Here is a 23,878-nt window from a genome sequence, read left to right on the forward strand (position 1 = left end):
GACTTCTACCGGACTGATTTTGTTACTTAATGGGTCATTGGAAAGCCTAATTCGTGTAGATTTGCAAATAATTATGAAAGTTTGATTTTATTACATATTTGAGGTAAAAAAATTAAAAATGAACAATAATACATTTAAAACGCCTTTTTCCAAGTTTATATTTCCAAGTTTATATTTGTAGCCAACTTTAGGCTGCCTTTACTGAGTATTTTCCAGAAATACATAATAGTAATTTGTAGGAAATTTTATTCTCAATCGGAATATCACCTTCCACTTTGGTCGATTTCCTCACCATTTCAAAGTTATTTGCAAAAACGTTAAGCAACCTCCCAATTTATAGTGGTGAGAAAATACTGAATAAAATATGTTGTTGTTAAACTTTGTACAGTTAAATCTACAGTTTTACTGAACCAATTTAATTAATTAATAGGTCATTGGAAAGCCTAATTCGTGCAGATTTGCAAATAACTATGAAACTGATTTTTTCAAGATTTACTAGGTGATACCCGTCAAAGTCTGACAGTTGCTATTGAGGTTGCAAGCAAGATTTTTTCTGAAAGAAATATTAATAACTTTATAAACTCTATCAGCAAAATGAAATGGAATACTACAAAAAATAACGACCTTTTTCTAAACAGTAATAATTTTTTTGGTTCTTTTCAAAGAATTTTTGAGGAATCTTTCCCTTTCAAACCTGTTAAAATTAAAAAGAAAACAGTAAATAAAAAATGGGTAACACAAGGTATTCAAATTTCTAGTCAAAAGAAAAGAATGTTAAGCAACTTAGCAAAGAGTTCTACTGATGTTAACTTTATTGGCTATGTAAAAATGTACAAAAAAGTTTTTAAATCTGTTTGTAACCTAGCAAAGAAAATGTATAATTGTAGTTATATAAATAAGGCTAGTAATAAGACTAAAGCAGCATGGGTTGTGGTTAAAGCCGAACTTGGTTACAAGCCAATCAATAATTCTTTTCCTGATTTAGTTATTGATAGCAAGTTAGTCTCAGATGGCACAGTTATTGCAAGTCACTTTAATTCTAAATTTATTGAGGTAGGGAAGGATTTAGGGATAAATTTTTCCAAGAGTAAGGCAATGGAACTAGTAAAAAAATCAATCACACATAGGCCTGATATTCCAATTTTTAACTTTAGTTTAGTTACACCTCAGCAAGTTATCAAAATAGTCAAGTCACTAAGTGATAAAAAAACGGCTGGTTGGGATGGGATTTCAACTACTATAATAAAAAAAGTAATTAAGTTTGTTGCTGAGCCATTGTCCATAATCATCAATCAGACTTTAACCAATAGCACTTTCCCTAATCATTTGAAGTATGCAGAGGTGAAGCCATTATTTAAAAAAGGTTCTAAGAGTAATTCAGATAACTACCGACCTGTTTCTGTCCTGCCTTCTTTTTCAAAGATATTTGAAAAAATTGCATTCAATCAAATGTCCTATTTTCTGGAATCTAATAACTTATTAGCTGATGAACAGTTTGGTTTTAGGAAAAATCGAAGTACCACTTCCACTGTGGCTCATTTTGTAAATTCAATAACACAGAGCTTGGATGGGTCACAGAGCACTATTGGCGTGTTCTGTGATCTATCCAAAGCCTTTGATAGCGTACACCATCAAATTCTTCTTGATAAATTATCCTCCTATAGATTCTCAGAATCAGTTATTTTGTGGTTGAAATCATATTTAAACGATCACTTTCAAAGAACAGTTATTATTAAAGAAAACATTAAGTATGCTTCTGAATGGGAAAAGATTGTTATGGGGGTGCCTCAGGGCTCTATATTAGGACCGTTATTGTTTTTGATGTACATAAATGATCTACCTAAGAATGTTAAACCTAGCTTGTTGTTATATGCTGACGATACGACAGCCATCATTAAATCAAAAGACAGTCATGAACTAAGTTTAGCTTTGAATCAAGCTCTTCAAGATCTGTCAAAATGGTTTAAAGTAAACGGTTTGAAAATGAACCACATTAAAACACAAATAGTAAAATTTCAAACTGCACAGTGTAGGGACGATCTTGAAGGCTTTGTTTATTTTGATAATGAAAAAATAAATCTTAGCAACACAGCTAAATTTTTAGGAATTGATGTAGATAGTTTATTGAATTGGAAGAATCACATTCATAACACCTCTAAAAAGTTAAATTCAGTATGTTTTCAAATGTTGGTCTTAAGAAATGTTGTTGATTTAAACACTAGACTAATGATTTATCACGCTTTATTTTTGTTAATTTTACAGTATGGAATAGAGCTTTGGGGCGTCACATCTGATTCGTATCAACTTTTTAAACTTCAAAAAAGAATACTTAGAATTATGACTTTTAAACCCGTAAAACATTCTTGCAAACAACTTTTTAAAGAACTAAAGATTCTAACCGTCCCTAATTTGTATATTCTTAAATGTTTATTGTATGTGAAATCAAATTTTGAAAAACTCCACAGTGAAAATAATCGGCACAACTATAACACTAGATTTCATACAGATTTTCAATATCCTATACACAGATTAAATCTTGTGGAAAGGACACCTTCTTATATGGGTAAAAGATTTTTTAACAATTTGCCTGGGTACTACAAATCTATAATAGGATTAGTATCTTTTAAAGAAAAAATTTTTGAATTTTTATTGGAAAAGAATTATTATAGTATTGGTCAGTTTCTTGAAGATAAATCAATGTGAATTGTTTGTTTTGTTACCTACTATGTATTTATTTTTACCAATATAAGCTAGTTTATTTTAGTATAGTTTGACAATGTCACCTGTTTTGTCTGGCTGTGCCAGAGCATAAAAAAAAACGTTTTGTGACAATAAAGATGACTTTGACTTTCAAGACCGTTTGACTATATATCGATGATAAATAACTCAATTTTTTGAAAAATTTGGATTGTTCGTGATTTAGCAGTGGGCTTTAGGTACGTCCGATCTTAATAATCAATCGTTCAAATTGAAGCTGGTATTTCACTGAAGGTTCTTAGGTCAAAACAAATAGAATAACGTAATTATAATTGGGTATATATATCTAAAACTAAATTCCATATCCAAGATATAATTAAATTTATGTTTTCTGATTGAGCAATACAGTACATCTTTAACTTAACTGATTAAAACTATCAAAATCTCAAGTGAAAGCCTTTGAAGTATTTTAAGACCAAGACATATAAAATAACTTAAAATAAAATTTGAGTTACGTATTATTGATTGCAGATAAGTACTAAAACTTTTATAATTATTGTTGATTCATGATTCGGCAGTGTGTTTTAGGTAGGATCATTAAGATCGGAATCTTAATAATCAATAGCTCAAATGAAAGCTGGTATTTCACTAAAGGTTTTTAGACCAAAACATATAGGGTAATGTAATAAGAAGAACTGCTAGAATACATCATTTTCTTTAATTGAAGTAAAAAATCAAATTTATATTTTTTCGTTGAGTAATACATTAGATAAATTAATAATGATGCTTGATGACAAATACGTGCTTGCATAGCTTTATTTTAAGACCAAAATTATGAAAATCGGTCGGGTAGAAGACCTTTAACCCGACTCAGAAAAGAAAAACCAATAATTTGTATAGATGGCAATAATTAGTTTATCAGTATGCATAATTTAAACATACAAAACATGTGTTAATAATTAAACAGCTTATTGTTATATTGTTATTTGATTTGTCTTTGATTAAATGTTGTTGTTAACAATTTGCATTTGTGTTTAAAGTGAGTTCCTTATGTTAAGTATACGATTCTAATGTTATGTGCTTAAGTGAGTAAAGTGGTGTATGGATTTCACAACCATTATTTTACTAGAGACCGTTGTATTTAACCACAACGGGCATTGTTGCTAGTCTTCTAATAGTCCACATTGACTATTCTCTTTGGTTAGTTTTATTTCACTAACAATATTATCATTACGGTTACGGAAAGTAAAAAAAAGAAACGTCTTATAACACTTAAAACATATATTTACGCTTATACTGTTATTCACAAGACGGTAAATATACAAAAAAGATGGTAAGTGGTGATCGATTTCGATTGGCCACTCCAATCATCATCAGACCCAATAGGCGAATGACAAGAATCCTGAATGGCGTCCCTACTTATACCCTATTGGCTACCGGAAGCACCGGCCAATACATTTTTATAAGTACAACTGGAAGCAAAACTTACTTGTTCATTAATCAACTTATTTCTATTTTTACATTTTTCCTTATAAATATACAGTTCTTCCCAAGCATTCATTACATATCCTTTCTTACAATTCTTTAAAATACCTAGACTATCCTCCATTTTTCCTATTGAGTGGCCATTTTTAACAGGTGTTGTGCGACATTTGGTCTTTCCGGTTTGTTGTTCCACCACGCAGATATGTGGTTTTGGAAACGGTTAACGAAGTTCACAGTCTGTCCAATGTAGAAGCTATCACAATCGTTACAATTGCACAAATGCTTGGGAAGAACTGTATATTTATAAGGAAAAATGTAAAAATAGAAATAAGTTGATTAATGAACAAGTAAATTTCGATTCCAGTTGTACTTGTAAAAATGTAATGGCCGGTGCTTCCGGTAGCCAATAGGGTATAAGTAGGGACGCCATTCAAGATTCTTGTCATTCGCCTATTGGGTCTGATGATGATTGGAGTGTCCAATCGAAATCGATCACCACTTACCATCTTTTTTGTATATTTACCATCTTGTGAATAACAGTATAAGCGTAAATATATGTTTTAAGTGTTATAAGACGTTTCTTTTATTTACTTTCCGTAAATTTAATAACACGTATTATGCTGATCAAGAAGTTACATTACGGTTAGTCCATTTTTTTCTAATGGCATAGGAAGTCATTCATCTTCCATGATATTATTAAATTGTGTACTAGACGGGTCACAGGAGTAGTTTAATACTCTCAAGTAGAGTATTACTATTCACTAGAGAAATATTTGTTTACCCCACTAAGTTGAATGCAATTTATAAACTGTTAGTGCTTCTTTACCTTTAGTCTCTTAATTTCTTCCTGGTATTTCCTGAGGAGAGCGTCTACTGGGTCTTCGTTGACTCGAGGTTCGTTCTTGATGTTTCTTGCTCTGGAGGCGTAACGCAAGGTGTTCAAGCTCTCGTCATAGTTGTAACTAGCAGGACCGATGTTCGCCACCATCAGAGTTTTAGAGTTGCCACCCAGTGAATCTATAAAACGTCGGAAATCGTAACTAAGCTGATACACAAATGAATCTAATTTTGTAAAAGATTCATACAAATTGTTATTTACTTACGTGTTAATGAATAATGGAATTATGATAAAAACTTGTACTATCGTAAAATTTGAACTGGAAACATATTTTCTAGCTTTTTGAGCATTTGATATTCGACCTAACCGCAGAGTGCAATAAATCTTCTGCAGCGGTAGATTTTACTAAACCTCTTACAGAAAGATGAAGTAGAAGAAATTATAGGAAATTGTAAATGGTGCATGCAAATAACTGAATTTAAAAATAAAACAAGCTCTAACTTTTAAGAAGAAAAGACAAGTTTTAAGAAAAGCAGAAAGTTAAACTGCAAGGCCAGGAATAGAAGTAGGAACAATATTTGTTTTGCCTTTACAGATGAAAAACTCATGAAAATACCTTAAAGCCTAGTTTAAACTCTAATAAAAGAAGAAAAGGTTATGGCTGCATGTAAATGAACAGAAAATGTCTTAGCTTATGGTAGGCTTACATACGGACAGAGTAGAAGATATTACATCTGCGAGAGTAACAGAATTAAAAAATTAAGAAGTAAATGTTGACCAAACAATCCAAGATATGACCGAAATCGATATATGGATAGTAAATACCTTAGGAGAACCAAATTATAAAAACCACATGAAGAATGGTAGCGGAAGTCAACTGAATGCAAATAAAGACAGGTGGTATTGTTGACTAGGCTAAACCCTTTTGTTGTGGCCTAGCAGGTAGGTTTGGTAAGATTTTACAACTTTTGAAACACAACTTGAATTAGGAAACTTATCAAATTACACTCCTAATTGTTCATAAGGAGGATTTTTCATAGTTTGATTTTATAATCCTTAAGACCAGTAAAACATAGATAGCATTGTTTGTATACTGTCTTTTTCATATGCAAACAGTCAAAGGGCAAATCTAAGTTATGCCTCATTATCAACTTATCTATAAATTATGGATGGGTTATAATGATTCCTCAAAACCTTACTGCGGTCATATGAAATCAATCAACATTAAAGAATTATTGATTCTTAATCCTACATGACTTAGGTTTGTTGATACATAGGAGGTCGTCCAGTGGTCGAAAACTTAACCAAAAATATTTAATGTACAGACTTCTCTATTTTCACCCCACGCTGTAAATAAAACATGTGATGTTTTCATCCATTTGTTTTGATTTTCTTTTTATATTTCGTTGTTATTTCGTCACCAGCATGGCAACCCATAAGGACCGTGTTATTTCTTAAAAATTCATGTTTGTGCTTATTTTTAGTCTATTTAAATTTATTAAAGGATTCTACAAATCTACAGGAAGATATATTTCTAACAGTATACATAGATTTTCCCTGCGGTGCACACAAGCTGAGAAAAAAGGTGTTCAAGAAACATGCTTGCTATTAATAATAATATATAGGATATTTTAACAGCATTTTCATTTTAACGTTGTTTAACTTTCATGTTAAGCTATGGTTCCACAGACTGCGGAATCTCCGCCGTGCGTTGCGATTCTTTCTGCTGCGGAATTACAAAGACACTCGTTTAATGGAGTTCTCCTGTGAGCGGTTCCACTGACGTGAGTTTCCGCGTCCCGAATTTTCGGTTCCACATGGCGGACAAATCATACTGGTCTGAGAGCAGTGGCAGTGCGGATCCCGCCAACGGAGAAGAGCCATAAATTATTGTGCCGATCAATTTAGTTTCCTAACATTATTTCAATAACCTTATTCTTTTTGGGGCTTGTATTTTTTTATTCATGTATCAATAAAACTACAGTTTAAGTTCAAATTGTTATTTTATTAATGTTTACTATCACCATCCTCATAAAAACATAATAAGGTGATTTTTAAGAACTAGATGCAACATCAGTTTACAATAAAATCAACCACAATTAAAAATAATTAAGTCTGAATATTACCTAATATTATTTTATGGTATTATATTTGTGGTATGTATTTATTAATACTGGCAGAGCACCTGTCTTTCGTACGGGGTTGGCATATATAAGTATAAAATGCTTATTGCAGTTATACTCAAGCTTTGCATTTGCAATGGGCGAGGACACAGTTTGATGAAAGTTGGTTCTCTAAATTTACAGTATGCTATAGAATACCACATCTACCATAGTCATAATGTCATACCACTGCACCTAAATTTTTTAATATAAATACTCATAAGGTTAACATGGGGAGCTACAGAGCCACTAGGGCGGAGCCCGAAAGGATCTTTGAGATAAGAATATGTCTATATCGGAAATGTGAGCCATCATCATGCCAAATCAAAGCCGAGAGGGCTTTTCTCTTCCTATCTATACTCGTCGCTAGTTTGGACAGAACTGAACTTCTGCAACGTTATTTCCGCAGTCGGTGGAACCACCCCTCCAAATTTACGCTGCGTAATTTTCCGGCGTGGAAAATTACCGCACGGCGGAAGTTTCCGCAGTCTGTGGAACCATAGCTTTAGCCAATACCAACATGATGATTAACCAAGATTACAGCAACATTTAACATTTTCCTTTGAGGAACTTCACAGGTGTATTCCGCAATCGTGATAACACTGTGAGATTCCTGTCCCAGAGAAAAAAAATATTTCAAATCCATTTACTTCTAAAATAAAGAACCAAAGTCAACATTTTAGTATCTGAATCAATCAATTTTGGAATTAGCCCTTCACTAGTATGAATTAAGTTAAAGTTATAAAGAACTATGTTAATCTTATTCTAACCTCTGAGAAGTCGAGTGAGTTTTGAATCTCTGTAAGGGATGTGTTGTCCCTTGCCATCAACAAGCGCTGATATCACATTACCCAGGGCCGTCAGTGACAGGTTGATCTTGCTGGCCTCTTTCAACCTTTTTCCCTGATTTAAAATACAATACCAAAACTGTTATTTACATTCTAAACATAATTTGAAGAGCAAAATAATGAGCTAGAGATTCATAGATTGTAATTGCAGCTTATGCTTATTAGTTTAGTGAACAGTTTAAGGCCTTATTCTATAAAACATACAACAATTTTGATTTATCACTGAGGATATTACCAGGATATCCTAACACAAAATAAATTATTAAAATATTTATTCTGTTCAAAAAGCATCAAAGTTGGTTTTTAATTAAAGACAAGACAGTCTTGAATGTTTAAAGAAACCACAGACTATCAAAGAAGTATAGCATATTAATTCTTAGATTTAATATGACATTTTTGAATTAAATTGTATCGTAGACTCATATGTATGACTCAATTGCTTTGGCCATCGTCTTGTTAAAAAAAAAGTCACAACCTGTTTGGCATATACAGATGCAACTTCTGTATGTCAGTATAGAACTGAAGTTAAATATTTTTGTACACATGTTTGGTGGTTTTGATAAGTATACGTTCATTTTTGCATGAGCTTCTGATGGTTCCAACAACGATTTGGACCGAAGGCGCCCGTACGAGAGGAAGTTTACTGTACTTAACTGCTGTAAAATTATTGTTAAATAACAGTGTCTAGCAAAATTAAATTTAAAAAATATTATTTAAGAATATAATGGAAACAAAATGTGATTCAATTGACACAACAATACTAGTAACGTAGGTAACGTATAGTGTGGCCTACCTCAGAGTTGGTCTTGTTCTGACGTTCACTGCCAGCTAGATCTACCAGATTCAACTTTCCCACCCTCACTCTGTTCTCCAGAGGTCCCATAGTATCACTCATCTCTACCGTAATGATGAAGATTGCGTGAGATCTTGAACTCCTCTCGTTCATATCTGTAGCTCTGTAACATCACACCTTTTTGTACAGTTCACTAGATGGATAGCAAGTTGGGTCATTTCCAAATACAGTAGTCTTAATGGAAAACCTATACAAGGCCTTAAAATTGTCTTCATCTGATACCACCATAAAGACAAAAGAGTACTAAGACCAAAAGTGCTGCGGTTAGACTAGATTCTTGCTTACATCGTTAGTGGCATCATGTAGTTGTGGAGTCCACCGCTGCGTCGAGTGCAGGAAGTCAACGTCTGTTGTCATTGTTGACTTCCTGCACTCACGTCAATGCAAGTGACGTTGTGGCTACGACAACAACAAGACACACTCACTACGCCACCACAACGAATATCAGCTGGCACAGAGGCGGAACTCATTCACCTCGACCTTGTGTTGCATGTAACGTGTCTTTATTTTCTAGAGACTGAACAATATAAATTTTGTTCCATTTTAAAGTTAAAGATAGACTGCTTCGTTGATTCTGGCAACCTCTTAGAATGAATTAACTACATGTTTCAGTTTTCCTGCATTCAAATCTTAAGATTATACCTAGGATGGGGTTTTCCAAGTCAAATTTAATTTAATTCTTAGCAGCACTGCCTTGTACCTTTTATGCTGCTTTCCTACCTACTTATATTATATTATAAACTATTCTTTTTTATACAGGGTGTTCAAAAAAGGTGGGGACATATTTTACATAGTGATTCTTTGGGTCAAATTAAAAAGAAAATCAAGTATAACATTTTTTTTAAATTGCTTCGTTAACCAGATATCCGCCATTTTGTATTTTTTACGTAAACATTTTTTACCAGAAATAGCTGGAAAATTACGATTTTTAGTTGTGAAATGGGGTAGAATAAGGCTAAGCTAGTCAGTTTGGCCCCATTTCACAGCTAAAAATCTTAATATTCCAGCTATTTCTTATTTGATCTTCTTGATCTTGGTATCGTTTGATAGGGAATTAAAAATGCTAAATTAAAGTATTCTTGACATTTTTTCATAAAATCAGCCATTTTTTTTTTGTAATTTAAGTTAAAAAGACTATTATGGTCGCTATTTTGAAATCTTAAGTCAAATCAAGATGAATTTTTTTCTAACATGGGTCTCTTCTACCTCAACATACATACCAAGTTTCATAAAGATCAGTTGAAAAAAGTCAAAGGTAGAAAAGTTTAGGTAAAAAATACAAAATGGCGGCGGATATCTGGTTAATGAAGCGATTTAGGAAAATATGTTATATTTGATTTTCTCTTTATTTTGACCCAAGGAATCGCTACGTAAAATATGTCCCCACCTTTTTTGAACACCCTGCATAATCTAACGCAGGTATTTACAAAAACAATACTCACCCAATAGTTCGGTTTTGATTGCCTGCTGCCATTATCCGCTCAATCTGCTTCACACTCTTGCACACAAATGATTGCACGTCCTTCACATAAACACCCATTTCCTTATTCTCTCTTAACTCATATTTTTTCTTAGGGTTTTTGTCAAGCAGATCTCTGCAAAATAAAATTATTTAGTTTTACTGCAAAAAACAACAGTTTCCAATACAAGTATTGTGGTGCTGACATAGTATTTTAGGTTTAGGACCGAATTTGTGTCATTATTTGAAAAGTCAATCAAGCAAACAGTTGTATTGAGTGTAGTAACATTTTGTAGCAGAATTATAGAAGAAGAAAGAAACTAGTACCTACCTACTTTATTTTATTAAACTTTTGTACGGTTTGCAAAACTAGAAAAAACAATGGTTTTAAAACCAACTGTTTGGTTGGCATCCAGTCGTAAAGAGTACAGGACAAAACTTTTAGGGTGTTTTGCTAGTCTAGGGGTTAGGCACACGTAGAGGTTAAGACAGTGTTTGAAAGATAACACCGGTATATGTGTGTGAAGAGGACAAATACTTTTTTAAAACATCTAACATTGAAGATGGACCAAGCCACACTAATCATTGTGGAACACTGCCTTAGAGCTAACAAATGCTTAAACACAGAACCATAACCCTGAAGTATGAGACTGGGTACAAACCTTATTTCATCTTGGTATATCTCGAGATATGAAGCTCTCACTAAATACTGCATATTTTGAGATCTGGAGATGTGGTCAAAAATCTGGTCAAATGTTTTTGGAATGATTCCTTTGGCGTTTTCATCACTCTTCGTTCCTGTCAAATATCAACTATTAATTCACTCTTCATCCGACAGAAATATCTATCTTGGAAGACAACGTTTATGAATTATTTGATAATTTTCTTTAATTATAGTCCAGATGGGATTTAAATGGTAAAACAATCTGATTAAAAATGTTCAGTGGTGATTCTAGGGTGGGGACTCCCCTTTGGAACCCCGGAAAATAAATGTAAATATATATTTCGTCCTAAAAACGTAATGGTGGTATTTGGATACAGTTCTAGACGTTATAAATAGCTTTAGTAAGTTGCCAAACGACTTTAAAACCCTATGGTAGCCCCCCCCCCTTGACAAGGGCCTAGAACCGCCACTGAAAATGTGGCTATAGAGCAACTAGTTTAGAATAACTCAAGGAGTCATCTTCAGGTTAAGTCAATTATTTCCTGTCACTTTATTATTCTAAGGTCATAAAAATTGAACTTTACATCTGCCCAATTAGGTTGTGTCCCGCTACATTCAGTTTTATTATTCTTGTTGACGACTTTTGACCAAAGGATCTTTTACTGATCCTGATTGAATAAATGTAGGTACTCACACAAACTTTTTATTAAAAATTATATCATAGGTTTTTTTTCCAAAATGAGGGACATTTTTAATAAACTGAAAGTTGACATTGAAAAGGGACATTTGAACTTATGTAGTATACATATTATTTTTTTTAGATATTTAAGCTTAGTACTCAATATAACAAAGATCATTAAAATTGATGGATTGTGATAAAGAGGAATTAGTTAATGATGAGTATGTGTCAAAAAATCTTATAATGTAGAGCTTACTCATTCAAACTGTAACAGAACAATGATAGCAGAATGGGCTTAATAAATTTTCAACTTTTTGAATTATTAAGCTAATAATGGGTTTTAAGTCTGGGTTGGTTATTATAAAGACTACTTCTAAGCTGACAATTTGTGCCTTTTTACACACATTCAAGAACTTTGCTCTGTACCACAGCACCCGATCCCCAGTTACTCAGAATACATCATACAAAATATTACACAGCAGTACCATGTACTTGCCTTCCATGGTGTATGTTTTTCCAGTTCCTGTCTGTCCGTAGGCAAAAATAGTGCCATTGAAGCCACTAAGAACTGCATTGACAAGAGGTCTAACGGTTTCATCGTAGATTTCTTGCTGGGTGCAGTTCCAGTCGTAAACCGCATCAAATGCGAACATCTTACACTGGTCCAATTTTTCATATTTAGGGTCGTATATTTCGACAACGCCTCTCGAAGGAAAACACTTTACTACGCTCAGGTGGCCTTTGGACTTCTCTTTCTCATTCATCGGCCGACACCGAACTACCACTTGAACTTTTTCATTTCTTATGGGTTGCCGTATCTGTTGGATGGTAATTGAGATTAAAGTTTCATATATTTACAGGATTTTATTTTCTGCCTATAAACTACAGATGAATGTATATTATGATTAAAACAAGCAGTTTAAAAGTTTTCATGCTCATTTTCTATGGTACAGAAGTAAATGAAACTTATTTCACTATGGAACGTGCAAGACAAAAGCTGTAGGGAAGCAATTTCATGCACAAATGATGCTTAGGCAAAGCTAACAACTGCAAGCCACAAGAACAAGCTTTGGTAGGCCTATAGTATTGCTTTTGTTACAGTTATAATGGGAATACACTGTTAGAAATACTCAATCAAAATATGTTTCAAAATTTTAATTTTAGTTTGAATACTTTTCTTTCCCATAAATTCTAACATTCAGTCAGTAAATTCAAAAAAGTTTGTAGCAAATACCTACAGTATTTTAATTTGAGAAGTGGTATTGCAAGAATTTAGTCACAACTCTTTAAGTCCAGAAATAAACTAACGTTTGATAGATGTTATTAATTTTGGATTACCGTAACTAAAGGGTTTCATAAAGGGTTCACAACACTCACAGTTGGAAGGTTTAGATTTTCCAAAATGCAACGTAGTTTTGAAATCTTCTCTTCCTAAAAAATTCCAACACAACGAAGATAAGTTGAGAAGTGCAACAAAGCAAACCTAAGTGAGGCACACTTACTATAAACAGTATCTAGTATTAGCTAGAACATTCATTTTTAGAACACTTCTCTTTGTGTGGGACATTGAAAACAATTAGAATAAGCATATTATAATATAATTTCATTTGCCAATAACTTCAGAGTCCCAAAAGGATGTTGACAAAAACCTGAAAATCAGGTGGCAACGCACTCAAATTATTTTCAAATGTAAGAAGTAAGGTTAGGTTACCTTAGTAAGTAAAAAAGCCAAAACTGATCTTAAATTGTGAGATAACAGTGGTTACAGACTAACTCCATCTGTAAATGACTCAAAAGGTCTGAGTAAGAAGAGATTCATAAACTATAAGTGTTAAGCATGGCGCGCACTGAGTCGACTACGGCCTTTTTAAAATGTTAAAATACACGTAATAAAATGAGACACCGCGCACTATTTTGGTCCGGCTTGGCGCACCCTATACGGAGCAATTCGGCGTCGGTTGGTCCTAGGAGCGATTGAAACCTCCCACCGGGTTGGTGGGGGGAGAGGAAATGACTCCGTTTTGCTTTAACTTGCAATTTTATTTAGTAATATCTGTCAGTAGGCCCTAAATATTAATATTTTAATTGTAGTTCCCATCTCGGAAAATTCATGTTTATGTCACCTACAGGGCCTGATTGCCCAGTAGGATATAGCTAAGGATGGTGATCACCCATTTGCCAGTTTGCGGCGCAAAAACTATAATATATTTGTAAATAATAATGTAGCGTAAACAATAATTTAATCATACAAACCAAATTATTAGATTAATTTAACACATTAGTTTTTATTTAGATTAATACAAATGATTTAATTATGTGTATTTTATTGTAACAAGATGGTTAGCAATCACTGCGTCACTTTTCACTCTTCGCGTAACCTTCCCCTGGAAATGCTATCTTGTTGCCGGTGGCGAACGGAGAAGGCCGGCTGGTGCAGTGCGAGGGTAAAACGCCGGAGCTAGGTAAGTAAAGCCGAGCCGTAGTCGACCATGATCAACTCAGTGCGTGCCGTGCTTTAAGAAACAATAATTGGAACGGTGAGCACAGCAGATATAAATACAAGTAATACAAAATTAAGTGGTACAGTAAAGTTGTTTATTTATTTTAGTCTCAATATATTTTGTAATGTATTATGCATTTTACTCATTCATGCTGTATATTATGTGGAATAAACATATTATTTCATTCACTCTAGTAACTAGAGTCTAGAACTAAATCATATTTATTGTACGTTTTGTACATAATATAAATAAAGATAATTTGAATTTGAATTTGAACTACTAAGGTAGCCTATCTTATTTACTGCAGAATACTGTATTGGTCAGTGTTCCAGCTAATACCGAGCTAAAAAAGCTTTAAACTTACCACACCACAGCCACAAAGCACTTTAAAGATTGAGCTTTCTTCTAGGTTTCAGTAGTTAGGCTACAATTATTGTAATGAACAGATATCTGAGCTTAAATCTATCTAGCTGTTGCAAGCCTTTGCATTCATTTTGTTGAAACGTAATGTTGGTTCCATACGCCCATTGACTGTTAGGTACTGGAGTAGACATCCCATCTATATGGTATGGACCAGCTGTCACCAATATTTTTTTTAATTGAACGTAGTTGTGTGAGTCAGTCACAGGATGTGCTAGTGTCTATAATTAGATTTTTTACCTTATTTTTTTGTTCCTTACTTGTTGATGGGTCAGTTGCTATAGCTCACAATAAGTCGTTCCATCAGTTTGACTTGGTAAAAATGATTGTGTATTCGATAGAAATAAGTAATGTTTATCAGCGCAATCTGTTGGTGGCTCACATCATTGACTATATATATTACTCTGCCTGCGAGTCCAGTCCAGTCCAGAAGGTAGCACTTGCAGCACACCTGGCGACAGTTCCATGAACTTCGTGGTGACAGTGCTGCGATCAAGTAAGAGGGGCGAGTACTACATGCACTCACGGTGCAGTGCAGACCATCTTTTGTTCATGTGTCCCCCCTGCATAGTGGTCTGTAGGTATAGTCAATGCTCACATCAACTACGACTATTTTGTTTAAAAAACTGGTGACAGCTTTAACATGGGGATAGAATGTCTAGTCTAGTTGTATCAATAGTCCAATTAAAAAGTCTACTATCCATCACTTAATAGTATAAGACAATTGTAAACCATGTAATCTTTACAATATTGAGTTTAAGTGTTACCTAAACTGAAAAAAATACAAACACGTTGACTACTACTGCAGTACCCGCGTGTACTGTATTCTTGTGGCATCATAATGTTTCAAAACAATTCTTATTTTTAATGGATTTTTTTTTCAAATTCATAATTGTAATATAACTATATTTACTAAAAATTGCAGCCCAATCAGATTAAGGACAAGCATAGTCAAGAACAGCAAGTACCGTAAATAATCAGTGGTCAGGATGTTGACTCAAAAGATAAGAGGGATGGATGCATGAGTTTATTAGTGGTTCTAAACATCTTATATCAACTATGAATTAATATTCAACTAATTCAGACCTAACAACTATGTTGATTTTTAATGCTGCTTTTCAATTTTTGCAAATGATAAATAATATAGTAGAATGATCAGAGAACTAAACTAATAAAATTATTTTGGTTTCTTATTAGTTTTTAAGTACATTTTTTTCAGCAGTCTGTGACTTTGAATGCTGATAAATTGACTTATTTTCAGTGACCATCAAGTAAAAAGCCTCGTGATTGGATGATTCCAGTCCTTCTGTATTGCTGAAACAAACTAAGACTACGTCATGCACTCAAGAAATTACAACAAAGCATTTGAAACAGCATGCTTTAAAGACAGCAACCATAACATGCAAAGTTCAAGACGGAGTAAAGCCTAAAAATTAGGGGTCAGAAAACCCCTATAAATAATACTTTTCCTTATTATCCTTTTCTTTATTATGACATTTTGGGCCAGGCTAACAATTAGCCTGAGATTGGTTCGGGCCGGAAATAATTTTTGAGCTAAGTTTAAATTGAGTCATTAATATTACAAGTTGATTTTCGATCAATTTTTATTCTTGCCATTGCAGATAATGACTCGAAAAATGCATGATTTCACTTCTACCTTAAGGGGAAGGTGTTCACAATTTTGCTGCAATCGCCAGAGAGGATAATGTTATATCCGCAACTGCAAAAGAGTCCCATGATTTTGTTACAATAACAGGAGATGTTCACAATTCTCCCGGTTGACTGGAGATTTTCAAAATTTCACTGGAACCATTATTTTTACCGAGAATGTGTATTTTTCAGAGAGGCTGTACAGTATTTTTACCGATTGTCCAGGGATCATGCAAACTAAAGCAGGGCCTAAGTACTACTGTGTGTTTATTTTGGCGTCATTATTAATAATTGAGTTTAGTATACATCATGCAATAAAATGTATGAACTCTTAATTGAAAAATCAGGCAAACTAATTGGGAAACAAAAACAAAATGCCAACCTTTGTTACCAAGGTTGTTTCTGAATCCTACGTACCATGATCAGGATTGCTTAAGCCTACACTAACATTTTTAAGAGCACTGGTACTATAAACGGCATCACTAAATTTAGAACAAGTTGCTTAAGAGTCCGTGGAGGCTAGCAGCTATCTTGGATAGTTTCAAACAGTTGCTAAAGAGTTATTTATCGCCCAAAAATATTTTGTCTAACACCAAAGTGATTATAATTTAAAAATCTAGTAAACTGTGGGATTAAAAATGTTCTTTGTAGTTTTGAATTGTTCTCCAAGGGAGACCATGGAAGCTAACGGCTATCTTGGATTTACCCGCCATGAGAGTAATGTTAATTTTGTTGATTTCAAACAGCCGCTGAAGAGTTATTTACCAACTTAAAATATTTTTTCAAACACCAGAGTGATTGTAATTTAAATATTACTAGATACTGTAGGATTAGAAATTTTCTTTGTAGTTTTTTAATTATTTTACGAGTTAGAACAGCTAGGCTCCAAAGACTCTTAACAAATCAAAGCAAAGCGTATCAAGGGATGTTTTTTATCGACTGTCAAATATAGACACAATTAAGCTTGAATCAAGATGCCCACTTTTAAAGAACATATTGCACAGTCAGTAGATAAAAACAATAATTACAAATTTTATAGTAAGGACCAGACAAATTTTACAATTTTATTTGTGAAGAAACCTCATTTTTAAAGACTTTCTATTAAGACTCTGTTCATTAATTGTGTTACGGAATGTAGCATTTTAAACTTACCACCGATGTCATGATCAGGCCACAGATCAGGTCTTAGATTATCTGTAACAAAAAACCCATTATCTCTTAATACTTGTAGACTGATTAAGCCGGAAGTTTAAAAAAGCTCTCCTTTTTTCTTAAAATTGTTTCTGCTAACTTTTAGTTTTGCTTCTTATATAGTTTTTGTGTTTTTTCATCTAATACTCTGCAAGACAGTATTTAAAGAATAAACAAGAATTAACTTAGTAATTAACAAGTGATAAGCCAACAACCCAAGTGAAATAAAGATATACTGGATGTCCCTAAACAAACTGTACCGCTTTTGTGTGATTGTTCCTGGTATTAAACAGATTTAGCATATAACCATGGATCTCCCATGCCTAGTTTTCCGTCCATCTCTGTTCGTATGTTTTTTACAAATTTTCTTATAGCTTCAGCTTAGAATTTTTACTACATGAAAATAAACTATTTTGAGTACTGTTTATAAGCGTGGCAGTGTGATCATTTCCACGCAGTGGTAGCAAAATAGCTATTTCATTGTTCAAACAATGCTATTGATCAGCTGATTTGTTAGTAAAAAGAAATCGACAAGTAACAGCTGATTTGCACACACAAGTCCATATAGTGAAATATTTTTAATGTCTTAATTTGTTATAGGCCTAAATAAAATATTGGGTGATAAGAAGTGTCATAACTTCGTTTTTTTTTTAACCTAATAATGTACATGTTCTCTTACTGATTTGAGAAAGCAAAGTGGCCAATTCGCTCATCAGTGAGACAATGTTTCCAGATTTGCAACGTGAAGGCACGAAATAGTGAACGCGTAACATGCAGACAAGGTCGTATGTGCTCGAAATAGGTTGGCAGCACTGGCTGTAAATCAGCTGGTCAGCTGATGTACTGTTGTATTATTAAATGTCATATTAAAAGTTCACTTCCGTGTAAAAATATGTTACATTTCTTTACCAATTTATTTGTTTTATGGTAACTGTAGGAAAAATATAATATGCAACTCGAGTGCAAAGTGCAATTGCCTCACTCGAGAAACCATTCCTCACTCGCCTACGGCTCGTGAGTAAGGATTTCTCTCGAGTGAGGTAATTGCTCACTAGTTGCACAAAAAACTATTTTTTAATTAAGGGGTCGTTAGATTTGTTTTTAAATGTAACAAATTCTGTGTGCTTAACCCCCATTTTGAAGGGGATAAAAATACAAAAATAATTGTAAGTTAAGTTTATTGTAAAATATTTTTATATGACTGTACCAAATTTAAGGATTTTATTAACATTAGTAACCTTAGTAAAATCTGTGAACATAAACAACGATAACAAATTGAAAATAGTTTAAATTGTTAGCAAAATTGATAAATCTTTAATATTCTAAACATAATAAGTAACGTAACAATGTATAGGCCTACTTTAATGTTTTAAATGTGTGTGAAATATGACGACCTTCGGAAGAAGGAATCCTGTCCTTGTAACACATGATGATGGCTCCATTGCGAGCAGTAACTAGTTGCCACAGCTACGAAATGGATAACCGATAGAAGGACATTTATTTTTATTATTATTTATTATTTCTTTGTCATGAGAGCCGAAGCCCCCTGACTGCGTACCCGGGCCCCATGATGTAGGCCGAAGCTTACGCATCAACCTTTAGCACATCATGGGCGGATGACTTAAGGTCATCAGGCTCGCCGGCTGCCGAAGCAGACCCTTCGGAAAGAGGGTTGCCCCTCAATCCTAACCAGGGATTCCGGCTGCTTGTTTAAGCGTCACTCCACCTGGGTTCCACAAGGTACGAGCCCTAGAGGACCATAATGGAGCGCCCCGACGCATTTAGTGCAAGCAACACTCGGGACCTATCTAATCCCTGACAAGCAGAACCCGCCATCATAGCCAGAAGGAAGGGGACCGTCAGCGTGCTGACGGGGGGAACCCCAACCTCCCATTTACACCACTACCCGATCGAGGCCTTACCCATTGCTGGGAAACCAGAGATAACCAGAGCGATAGATCCCCAGATACCCCTGGCGGGCTCGGACCCAGCACCCGATCTACTTCGTTTGCCCGTCAGACCCAACATCACTGCCAGGCCATCAGGGTTTCCCAAAAGGAGGCAGGTATAGAAGTGGGACCCACCCGGATGAACCTATCCACCAGAGGTGGCGACACCCTTGACTCAATTGAGGTTCCGGGAAGAACCCCCCACACTCAAGATAACCATACCGTCCGTGCTCAGAGACAGGGATTGGTTTGCATAAGTGCCTACAAACCGTTACCCTCACACTCCGATAGAAGGACAAGTCTTTTAAATGCAAGCCAATGTTATAATAGGAACTAAAAACAATAAGGCAAAAAGCTTAAATAAACATTAGACTAAAATCCAGAGCCACAGTGAAATAAATCACACTGAAAATCATGAAAAGAACCGAATAACGAAGATTTGATAAAAGTATCGAACCTATTATGATTTGAAGCTTTGCCACCCCTCTATCCCAGCTAAAAACACCTGTCGTATTAAGTAACACACCCAACAATGTTTGCCTGTTATCATCATGTACTACCACATGACTTATTTACGCCTACATTTATGTAGGCTAATGTTTTTGACAATAACAATTTCTGATTTAGGTACCGGTAATACAAATTTACAAAACACCTAGTTTTAGGCTATTGAAACTTCAGAGTAGGCCTACAAATAAAATTTTTCTTTTAATACCTTTTTTTTAAAAAAAAGAGGTTGGCGGCCTCTTTTAACCTTGCATTTGCCCGTCCGCATAGACTAAGCGCCCGTGCGTGGATCGTTAACAGCAAGGCAAGGAGTGAGCCGGTACAGTACAAAGGTGAACTGTACTGATAAAATGTTATCGGCAGTGACCAGGATCCGAACCCACGACATCGCTGCCTGGGCCCGAAGTCGCGACGCTACCGACTGAGCCACCGACTCACTAATCACTACCTATCCTAACAGAAACAATATCACGAGAACAACATCGTTCATTAGGCCAATCAGTCTAATCTCTAAAAATTTAGGCCTATAGATCTGTACTTGGGTACCGATAGCCAAATACAATAGTTGTTGCCATCCCTCAACACTTAAAGCCCTAGGATGGGGCTTACTCGTTTCCATTGAAAATCAGGCCCATATATGCAAAGTACTTAAGTTAGTACGCTTGGTAGTATCCTTTTTGGACACATTCCTGTTGAATTGAACATGTAAATCTGATTGTTGCAGCCAAAAATCAATGTAAGGCAGCTTGAGATGTGGTCAAAATGGCCACAAGTAGCAGTCGGGTGATATAAAAACCCCCACATAGTCCAGACCAATTTAATAGATATTTATTGACTCTGTGGATAGTATTGTAGCCGGTCTGAAATCTTCAGATCCTATTGAGGTAGCCTAGGCCTATTGCTGAATGTAGAGGTGAGTACCTACCCAAATAATATCGTGGCAGCATGCTACCCCAACCAAGATTGAGAAAATTGTTGCTAGCTTTAAGAATTCAAACAGCCCTGATTTTTACGGTATGTCTACAGTTTGGTTGAAGCATCTTCGGGTGATAGGGAAACTTTCTCAATCTCTATTGCTGGTCCTGAACAACTTTTTGAAGAGAGGTGCTTTTCCTCCCAGCACGAAAATTGCTAGATCTTACCAGCCTTCGGGTAAGTCGTGGAGGCTCTGATGCTAGCCTAAGCAGCTCTCAGGAGCGGCTCTAGAGGGCAGGCCGGGCCTACCCAAAATTTTGGTAGATATTTCAAAATTAAAAATAATTATAGACATTTAATTAGGCCTATATGTAAATAAAGGGAAATCATTACAACTAAATATTTTGATTTTAAATTCCCCCTTTTTGCAGGGAAGCCCCTCAAACCTCTGTACCCTGATCTAACTCCTTCTTGATCCTTGTCAGGCCTACCCAAAAAAATTATTCCTGGAGCCGCCCCTGGGAGCTCTGTGAACACCTAGAGTCAAATAACTTGCTGAAGGATGGTCAATTTAGATTGTGTAAGAGGGGCAGTAATGAGGCTTGCAGCTTTGGTTGGCAAGGCATTTGAGGCTTGTAACACAGTCACCATCACATTGTGCAATCTAAGCCGTGCATTCGATTGTGTCAACCATACTTTACTGGTTAGGAAGTTGGAGAGTCATGGAGTAGGTAGCACTGTCCTCAAGACAATTGAATCGTATATTTCGGGTAGGCAGCAGGTGGTCTCCATTGAGGCGGCGATTTCAGCACCTCTAGAGGTAGCTTATGGAGTCCCGCAAGGATTTGTCACTGTCTTCCTAGTTCCTAGTCATTATAAATGACCCCGAAAAGACTGGAAATGTTGTATCGTTTGCTGACGATACCACACTTGTGTCAAGAGGACTGCATGTTGATCAGTCTGTAACGGGAGCGTAGCAACACTTACTAGAAGCTTCGAACTATGACTTTCAGCTGAACCAAACCAAAACACAGTCCAATCAGAAGGTCTAACCAAACGTGCTCCTCCGAATGATCCGGTGAAGTTGTGGCACACTTCACACTCGACCAAAAACTAACCTGGAGTGACCATATAGACCAAGTTTGCTGTAAACTATCAAGGGTATGCTTCCTGCTTCTGAAACTAAGATATCTGGTCACAGAGAAATATCTGTCGAGCGTGTATCACACAGTGTTTCATTGCCATGTGAGCTATGGTAGGTATTTTGCTGTGGGGAAACACACCCATGACCGAAGAAATATTGATCCTGCAAAAGAGAGCTCTGAGAATAATCACCTTCAGCGATCGTTTGGCTCACTGCAAGCCTATCTTTGTCGGGCTGGGCATACTAACAGTGTTTAGGCACTATATCCTCGCCTGCATAAAATACGTGTTAGACAATATTGAGGAGTTTCCTTCCAGGGCAGCAATACATCAACATCTTACTAGGCATCGTACCCGACTAGATGTCCCTAGAGTTGGGCTGTCAAGGACTCAGAAGGCCTTCAGTAATGGAGCCATAAATATATACAATAAGTTGCCAAACTCCATCCTGCACCTTGAAAAAAGGAAACTCCTTAAGATGGTAACAGCGTTGCATATCTCAAAGACAAAGTCTACTACTCGCTGAAGGAGTACTTTGGAGACCCTCTATTAGGCCTAGGCTGAAGTAGGCCTATGCCTGTCCACAGCCTCAGTTGCAATTATATGTTAATTGTATGTTGTACCTATATGTGTAATTAAGTGATTTTATGTTTTTAATGACACCATCAATCCCCCATGGGGTAAAAGATGAAGAACCTAATAAGGTAGGCTAAGTTATTTATAAAATTCTGCCACAGTCTGAAAAATATGTAGGACTAACGATAAAATAAAATAAACCTAGCCTAGTGTCTTTGATATTCACCTAGCCTTACATTTGACAATTTACCAAACCATTCCACCAAAGGCCTTTAAGTACTCAAAGGAAGTATGACTATTAGCTGGGCAATTACACCTAAATTAGTCATGGAACTAAGTTGGTACTGTTTTAATCTGAGTAAAGAATTTGGAACCGATGTATAATATTAAAGTAGGGGTAGGCCAACCATTGTGAAAACATATCAGGTTGAATCTACTATGCCACCCTCTTAAGAAAGCATATACTGTACCATGCTAGAGCAAAGTTAAAAAAAAATACGCTTTATAAAATGGTTAACAAAACACCTTTTTGAGTAATAGACTAGTATTAGTTCTAGGTTAAATTTACCTTACCTTTATTAACATCTTTGGAAAGAAGCAATAGAATTCAAAACTTAATCGAGCAGCACTACTTATACATTTTATTTCAATTTGAGAACTGCTATTTGCACATTTTACTGTAAGGGTTACTGATATATTTCCAACAAAAACGTTTAGGGTGGATTATTTAACTAACAAATCTGTATTCTCTATATGTATAGAACTAGAACTTGCAGGTTCAGCTAGGAGATAGGCCTGTATTAGGATTTGGATTTGGTTTTGAGGTTTGGGCTCGACGTCAAGGAGTGATGTTGAAGATGACAAGTTGACGACAGTACAGTAGTGCTGACACTGACAGTAGTGATAGTGATAGTGATAGCAAGGTTGCCAACCTAGTATTTGCAATTTTACTCCGAATGCGAGCTAAAGCTACTCTAAATTATTACCCTACATCGAATTTTACTATTACCATTGACTTTATATCGTACTTTATATTGTTTCTTGTTATTTCAGTAATTTAAAACATCGTTTGACAAAATAAAACTAATCATAAACAATAACTCGTCCACTAGCTATATAACCAAACAGTGAGACACAAATAGTGTGAAACTAAACCTAAAATAATAGAAACAAATTGTAAACAAAACACAACATCTACAGACAACCGGACAGAATTATAGTTCGGCCGCTTAGAAAACGACCTGCGCGCTAATGCTAAACCAATGCTTGAGGAGGTCGCTTTCTAAGCGGCCGACCTATAACAATAAAATTGGCTTCAGCTGTTCCATTAGGGTGGGAAAC

General features: G+C 35.2%; 1 protein-coding gene across 3 annotated transcripts in view; it reads right to left on the reverse strand.

Moving 5' to 3' along the window:
• The window catches only part of LOC128998624 (kinesin-like protein KIF3B), a 33,161-nt gene extending 9,792 nt beyond the window's left edge, over positions 1–23,369 (reverse strand). Inside the window, exons 1-9 of one of the 3 annotated variants that reach the window (XM_054424840.1) lie at positions 23,111–23,369; positions 17,409–17,450; positions 13,063–13,116; positions 12,182–12,503; positions 11,005–11,140; positions 10,326–10,478; positions 8,824–8,986; positions 7,953–8,085; positions 5,009–5,199 (exon numbers count right to left, since the gene is read on the reverse strand). In XM_054424840.1, the coding sequence (XP_054280815.1) occupies positions 5,009–5,199; positions 7,953–8,085; positions 8,824–8,986; positions 10,326–10,478; positions 11,005–11,140; positions 12,182–12,503; positions 13,063–13,116; positions 17,409–17,420 (1,164 nt within the window). In that variant the 5' untranslated portion in view covers positions 17,421–17,450; positions 23,111–23,369. Of the gene's footprint in view, positions 1–5,008; positions 5,200–7,952; positions 8,086–8,823; positions 8,987–10,325; positions 10,479–11,004; positions 11,141–12,181; positions 12,504–13,062; positions 13,117–15,814; positions 15,890–17,408; positions 17,451–23,110 lie in introns of those variants that run through there. The other 2 variants (XM_054424841.1, XM_054424839.1) reach the window with 2 other exon arrangements.
• Positions 23,370–23,878: the final 509 nt, after the last annotated feature.

Source organism: Macrosteles quadrilineatus, unplaced genomic scaffold (genome assembly GCF_028750875.1).
Source record: "Macrosteles quadrilineatus isolate MER2022 unplaced genomic scaffold, UCM_ALF_1.0 Scaffold_7__1_contigs__length_78375512, whole genome shotgun sequence".
Taxonomy (NCBI): Eukaryota; Metazoa; Arthropoda; class Insecta; order Hemiptera; family Cicadellidae; genus Macrosteles; species Macrosteles quadrilineatus.